Source organism: Quercus suber, unplaced genomic scaffold, assembly GCF_002906115.3.
Source record: "Quercus suber isolate HL8 unplaced genomic scaffold, Cork oak 2.0 scaffold_3B, whole genome shotgun sequence".
NCBI classification, from domain to species: domain Eukaryota; kingdom Viridiplantae; phylum Streptophyta; class Magnoliopsida; order Fagales; family Fagaceae; genus Quercus; species Quercus suber.
This window is the reverse complement of record NW_027071805.1, coordinates 1,479,847-1,487,584: the sequence shown is the minus strand read 5'-3', so window position 1 is coordinate 1,487,584 and position 7,738 is coordinate 1,479,847. Positions and strand designations below refer to the sequence as shown.

Here is a 7,738-nt window from a genome sequence, read left to right as displayed (position 1 = left end):
TTTTCTAACTTCAGAATCTTTAATATTTAANGTATTTGGTGTAGCTTAATCAGTCGTAAGAGGCTTTTCAAATTGCATCACAACAATCAATTTTTAGAAACCATGCATCGAGACTGACCGAACACACTAGACTCTACACTAAATCTATGAAGGAGAGATGGTTACACATTGTCGAAGCACGGAGGTAGGATGAGGAAGCTAACAAGGAGGAGCTAATGAATGCATGACTGTTGGAGATATTACACAAAGTAATGATTGAAGAACAATGTTAACACAAAAGACAAACAAAAAATAGATAACTTAGAGGCACTATATCGTTTTTCTTAAACAATATTTGCCCCCACACTTTTATTGCTAAAGGGTTATTACAAATTTGTCCCTAGGATACAACAAAGATATTGAGTTCTACAGATACAGATAACAATTATGGAGAATGACCACAGGATTTCTTGTATTTCTTTCAATTTTTTTTTTAAGTGAACATAAGCCTCTATTTATACCCATAGGGTTATGTTTCATGAAAAGACATATATAGAAAGTTAGTTATTTTTTCAAGTGAACATAAGCTTCTATTCATACTCATAGGGTTATGTTTCATGAAAAGACACGTATGGAGAGTTAATTATATTTTCATAAAATGGTTAACAAAGATTGAAACCTCTTCAACCTTTTTAAACAGTCACCAGAAAATTCTAGAAAATTCCAGAAAAATCTGATTTTTGAATTTTCACTTAAAAAATTCCAGAATTTGAATTTTCATTTTATGAAACCATATTCTCCAAACTCAAATATTATTATTACAACCTATCCTTATATATACCTATATATACAACAATGACAACAAGGTTGGATAACAACATGAAGCTTAGGGTGTGAAAGCTAAAAGGAGTTGCGACCAAGGTAGCACTTGATGAGAGAAAATGAAATGAAAAAAATAAATATAATATCAATTTCATGGTTAAAGTTTTATTTGTTAAATTTAACAATGTACGAACTGTCATGCCTTAAATTTAAATAATATTATTGTTAGTATGTCTTTAGTTTTGTAATATATATTTTGAACCGCAAAATGATTCAATTTTAAATGTGGATGATCATTTTCCTATAAGAACTTTTTCGTGTGACTATGACTATGAATTAATTGCCTTAATTTAAAGAGTGATACATATTATGTTAATGAATTAGTTAGCCTTTTTTTTTTTTTTTTGTGGTTTTGGGGTTGGGGGGGGGGGGTGTGACTTTGTTTTGCTAAATAAGTTCTAGTTAGTTCAATTAATAAAATCTTTATTCTCAAATATGAGACTTGGATTGAATCTTATCCAAACACACACACACACATACACATACACACATAATCCTATTATTGCATTGGATAAAGTTTAGTTACAAAATTATTTGTACTCTAACTTTACTCAATATATTTTTATTGGAGTTGAATTTTGACAAATTTACCATTAAATTACATTTTATTTTTATATCTTTTATGCTTGTAAAATTTCTATAAAATTAAAAAATAATAGCTATGTCATCATTAAATTTTTTAAATTGTAAGTTTTTGTAATTTAAAATTATACATAAAATATAAACTTATAGATCGTATAGTAAATAATATCCGATTAATACAAAATTTAACATATATTAAGAGCATAAAAAACATGCAATTCAACGGTTAGATTTTTAAAATATTCCGTTATATTTATTAAATTGGGTAAGATTGTAACTTTAGGCTATAACCAATTTTGTAACTAAACTTTTTACACCTTGCTTTGGCCTAATAGTGAATAGTAATTGTATATATCACAGTCAAAGTTTTTTTCTTTAGTTTTGACAGGAAAGGTTGATAATAATAAATAAATAAATAAATATAGGGCGAGGGTTAACATTCTTAATTTTTAAAAATGTGTAGTTTGGAAACTCTACCTTTTTCTTCCATAATATTTGCTGCCTTGCTAGCTAGATTAAAAAAGATCTAAGAAACGAATTCTTTTACTCCTTGTCCATTTCTTCTGTAATTTTCAGTTTTTCACCACCCTCCTCCGACATGAAGAGATGGGCGCGTCAAGCAAGAAGGAAAGCACATATATTCGTGCTACTGCATTTCAAAATATTTTTGATTTATGCTTCTGACCCCCCAAAAAAAATGGTTCCTAGGCAAATAAATAATGTCCATAGCAGAACTGATTCCTCAAATAAAAGTAGTTGCAAATAATGTTATTGACACCGAACATGGTAGGACTATTGAAAGGAATCATTTATAGGAATTGATTAACGTCTTAGTGAAGACAAATCTAGATCAGATTGTTAAGTGTCTTGGAGTCACATGAAAGCCTAAATTGGCATAATAATGATAAACACTTAGATTCTGCTTTCTATTGCCATTCATTTTCTTAGTTAGTCTAGAGATGAACTTACTAGAAAAAAGTTAAAAATTAATCTCGTTTAAAGTGCTCAATCACAAGGCGACAACATATACCGGGACCAGCAAACATATGTTATGACTAATGAAGGTACACTTTCAGCCAACAGTTGCTAAAGCCAGTGCGGGAGTAAAGTAGGGATATATCAAGATATACTTATATACCAATCAAGTAGATTTCCAAATTAATCAAAGATCTTTCACTCTTTTTGTATTTTTGTATTTTTTTTTTTTTACAGTCTTTCTTTATCTTTAATTGTTATAAAAAAATTTAGCGTGCAATAATTATTATATGCATTGAATTTGTATATATTCTCTCATGCATAAGGTGTAAATCCTACAAATATATGAGGCTGACATTATGTAAGAAGAAAAATACATATATCTAATATATGTGTTATCTTTCTCCCATATGTGGAGATACAATCATATAAGGTTCTTCATGATAATTCAACTATTTCAAGGTTATTTCAACCAAAACTTTTTATGAATTTTTTGTCACATCTAGGGCCATTGTTGCGAAAATTTTCTTACAATGCCACTAATTATAAAACCTTCAAGGAAAATTAACAATAATAAAAAGAAACAAGATTTATACGAGCAGCCTAAAAGATGACCAGTCTTATAATTATTTGCTCAAACGTAAGTATAAAAACAAACAGCTCAGTTTGGGAAGAGAAAAAGTTTATCTCCTTTTATAAAATGAGCAAACAAAGCCTGTCAACATTGATCATTAAGAATAAAAGTGATCATTTCATCTTGTTCACTTTGGTTTGAAGCTTTTCTTTCCATGGAAAAGGAAAGGCAACTAAATGTACCTCAATTGCATATTCAAGGTCGATTCTTTTCTATTTTCTTTCAAACCAATATGTACATGTTCAACCATTGTAGATACAAAATCAAGCTACGGACCACTAAAAGTTGTTAAATTTTTTTTTTTAGGGGGGGGGGGGGGTGGAAATAGCCAACTATCTGAAAAGATTCAATGAGGACCATTTATGGGTTCGAGAAGTCCAATGAGGATAAAAATATTTATGGGTTTTGGCTTCTCTTTACCTACCAATGGAAGCCCCTCAATGTGACCAGTCGATGAAAAGCACAAAAGCATAACTGATAGCATCTGGACACATCTTCTAATTTAACTTTTATAAATTAAAAAAAAATTAATAATAATTTCAAAATAATAAATTAGTAAAAATCTGAAAGGATGAGCATGTGGGCCTCCCTCTGACTTCCACTAACATATTCCAAACACATAAAAAAATCAAAAGTGAGATTTCCAATCAAATGACATCCCCACACTCACTCCTATTCTATAATTCAATTATTCCTTCAAATTTTTTCTCCTTCCTTTACTCTTAAATCAAAGGTAGTGCCAGCTCTATTCACAATATAGCAACAAGAACAAAAGCTCCTTTATCCTCTAGCTACTAATAACAACAAATTTTTTTGCTCTAAAAATTAGTTTAAAAACTTTCCCTAAATTCAGCAGCTAGCTTTTTTCTTTCATTCCTAACTAGCTAGCCCACCTCTAATTAATCACAATTCTTGAATTATTATTATTACAACAACAATTAATATGCTTTCCGATGATCCCAATATTGGCCAAACCTGCATCATTTTGCCTCTAGCTGGCCCAACAATGGTCTGTCCTTTGGAGGGTCAATTCCTTTTTTTTTTCTTTCTCTTCAATTTCTATTGCCAACTCAAACTAGTACAATAATGTGGTCTTTCTGTGTCTTCTGCTCTTTTTTCTTTGATCTTATCACTCCCAACTTGGCTAGGGTTTTGATAAGATGTATATTTGTTACAGTTAATAAGTTGAACTTTCTTCACCATCTATCTGAAAGTTCCTCCAAATGTAGGAGTCCAGAAATCAACTGTGGTCTCATGAGTGACTGGGTATGTACTTGAAACTGGTACCAAACATAGTCCTCGGCTTCTAAGGTCTTGTTTTGGTCCTTCTGGATCCTTAGATTTATCAGAATTCTACATTAAGGAAAGCACAAAAAATAAATGCTTATTAAAGAGACAGAAAATTGGTTCCTAAGGACAAGCAATAATAACTTAAAAAAGGGTTGTCATTGGCTTTAAAAGATGGTAGCTAGGATGCAGAATATTGTACCTGCTGATGCTGTATGGGAGCTCCACTTTTCATGTAAGGTGTGCTTAAGACCTAATATGGTTTAAAATACAGACATAAATCAGAAATGGCTGATACTTAATTTCTGTCTATAAGTGTTGCTATCATAATGTAATTACTAAAGCCATTGTTAAAATGTAACAAGGCACATATGGGACTCACAGTAACTTGTTCGTGGAGAAACTTGATGTATTCAATGGCTTCAGAAAGCACTGAGGCTGTATCGGTCTGACACAATATAACATGATTTTTAAGATCCATCAAAGTAAAAGATGTAATTGTATGAATTCAGAATTCAGAAAGAAAATGATCACTCTCTCTACTCATTGAGAAAGTAAAGGAGCTTGATCAATTCAGAAGCCTGACCTTTCCGAAAGGTGATACCAATTGTTGGAGCGCAGTGATTCTGTCCCCCATCTTCTCTTTCCTCACCTATTACCAAAGCTATAACAATTATCATCCATATCTATGAAATTGAATTAAATTTGAAAAGAAAACAAGAAAAAGTAAAAAAAAAAAAAAAAAAAGCTTAAAGCTTGCTCTTGTCCAAAGCCTTATTTATTGTACCTTAAAAGCTGGTAAAGGAGTTTGTGTTTCATTCCGAGGCCTTTTAGATGTGGCTTCACTGCCACTTTTCTTCACCACTGTGCTTGAGTCCCGAACTTCGGATATATTCTGCTAAAGAATGAATCTATCAAGATTTCAACCCCATACTTGAAACCCTAATCATGAATTAATATATCATCTATGTTTCCTTCCCCAATTACCATATATATATGTTCATAATCTTACCTTTGGTTTTTCTTCAAAGCTTGTTGTGGGAAACTGCTGTTGCATCAATGGGAAAAAGCCCTTCATGGCGGCTTCAGACGCGTTCCAAAACGGGGCGTTGTTAGAGAAATGCAACTGGTTATGTGGTACTGTCTGTTTTGGTGGTGAACTTCTCAAAAACGGAGGAACCTTGGCCGACCAAGATGGCAACAATTCACTAGAATTCACGCCATAGTTCGCCGGATAAGAAAAATTCATAGGACGATTCTCAAATGAAGGCTGTTGAGGCTGGTTATTATCCGGTCCCAATAGTCCTTGCAATATAGTTGAAGGGCTTCCATACATAGCCGATGAATCCATTTGAAAACTAGAAGGCAAGCCTTGGCATGTCACAGTGCTATCCCCAGAACTATATTGAGGACTAAAGGAAGGTTGATCTAAAGAAAAACCACGATTAAGTTGCTTAAACTCATTTGAGGATGACTCTCCCCCACTCATCCCTGAAAACATTTTTTCTGATCTCCATTGAACTTGAGAGGATCCCATCCCAGTTTCTTGCTGAAAGTTAGTGTTTGAGTTCAAGTTTTCTTGAAGCATGGCACGGAAACTACTATCAGCTGCCTTTTCACCTCGACTATCATATACAACAATAACAACCAAACCTTAGTTCTAAAATTTTGAGGTGTAAGTGATTGTCAACATATAAAAGTTACAAATCCTTGATTATCTTATCTAATGCTACATACTACATATCAAATTATTAATCAATTCCACATGTTTACTTTTCATTAAAAAAAACAAATATCAAAAAAAGATATGAAAGATTGATTCCTTGTAGGGTTTCTTAGAGAGGAAAGAGTAGTTCTATATTTTGTACTTACAGCAAGCTTTGGTTCCAATCCATGGCTTGAGTTGAAAGGCCTAAACCCATCATTTGCAAGCTTGGGTCGCCACCACCAGCTGACTCATGCCCTTGCAGCTTCTGGGGTTCCTGGAAAACCACCGAACTACCAGACACCGACGACATGGAATCCATAGTATGAGTCCTTGCTTTGATGTCAGCCATATCAGATGGCCATCCAAAGCTCCCCGAATTATTGAGCCCCGAAGACGATGATGTGCCGCTTTCAAACCTGCTTCTTGATGTTGAATCCCACCAGTTCCCACTTGTGTTGAACTCATCTGCCATGCTTCTTTATGTTTATATACGGTTGCTAGTATAATATGTATTCTCTTGCTTCTTCTCTAGCAGTAGCTAGCTAGCTTTCTCTGGAGTACTACTTATGGCTTCAGATTCTTCAAACTCTTGGCCTTGTTTTGTTGGGTCTCTTTGAGCTTTTATGGTGTGCAGAAAATGAATGAAAACGGTTCGCTGCATCTCAAATATTTATACTAGCGGATTAAACCCGTTTGGTGTGTGTATGTATAGGGAGTGAAAGAAAGAAGTAACCGGAATGTGGTTGACATTTTCAGGGGGGCGTGAGTGACTAGACAAGAGGAAAGGTCATTGCGCAATTGAATTTTTACATTTCTTTGATGATTTTCAACATCAACTTTATTTTTTATATGCTAAAATTTTCTATTCCCTACATTCTTTCTTTTTAATTTCCTTGTCTTTAGAATGTTTTTCTTTTGTAGATTCAATAAATAATGATTAAGAAAATAACACTATACTCACGCCAGGTTGGGCTCACACCAAGAAGGTGCCACTCTGCCAATCATAGAGCACTACAAAAAGGGTATTCTAGTCATTCCATGGATATGCTATGCAGCTATAGTCATTTTATGATAAATTCTAAAGGATACTCGTATATGTAACTATTAACTAATTAGCCAGATAATATGAAAGACTTTGATTAATGTTCACTTATTAGGTATTCTAAACACTGAATTTGTAAAAAAGTGGGTTTCATTGTTATATGTGAATCATCATGTAAAATTATAATAATGTTTAGCTGGTGACCCAGTACAGTTTCATTTATAATGATGATCGTATAATTATTCAGTGGATGACCAAAGTTCTGGCCAGGGTTGGTAGCAAGTTGCAAAATACATGGCTTGATATACAAAGTACAAATGATAAGGGTGTTAAAAGACTATAGAGAAGAATCTCAGAAACCATCCAACCAAATTTAATGTATTTTATGTATACAACCTTTTTTTAATTTTTCTTGAGAATCAACAATAAGAAATACTCATTGATTAATATCAGTATTAAGTAGCATCAGCTTGTACATCTGAGCCTCTGATGCATGAAAGGCTGGTGTCTCACTCATTCTAGACCTTATCACCCTCAACATGTTGTGCATGTTTTGCCAAGCGGTGAGCCAACTAAACATGAGATAGAAATACTGATCTAGCTTGGGAAAGTTGTGAGAATCCTCTTCGCATCTTTGATTATATGACCC

At 33.2% G+C, this 7,738-nt stretch overlaps 1 protein-coding gene across 2 annotated transcripts; it reads right to left on the bottom strand.

Annotated features, from left to right (window-relative positions):
• Window positions 1–3,547: 3,547 nt before the first annotated feature.
• Window positions 3,548–6,896, bottom strand: LOC112024716 (transcription factor bHLH123). Of its 2 annotated transcripts, none has more exons than XM_065770179.1 (7): window positions 6,212–6,896; window positions 5,352–5,964; window positions 5,127–5,237; window positions 4,926–4,991; window positions 4,722–4,787; window positions 4,542–4,592; window positions 3,548–4,405 (listed from the first exon to the last, which is right to left on the bottom strand). In XM_065770179.1, the coding sequence occupies exons 1-7, from the start codon at window positions 6,517–6,519 to the stop codon at window positions 4,256–4,258; spliced, it is 1,365 nt and encodes a 454-aa protein (XP_065626251.1). In that variant the 5' UTR covers window positions 6,520–6,896; the 3' UTR covers window positions 3,548–4,255. The 2 variants fall into 2 exon arrangements, with proteins under 2 accessions (XP_065626251.1, XP_023913117.1); XM_024057349.2 differs by having other exon boundaries at window positions 5,127–5,234; window positions 6,212–6,893.
• Between the last annotated feature and the right edge of the window lie 842 nt (window positions 6,897–7,738).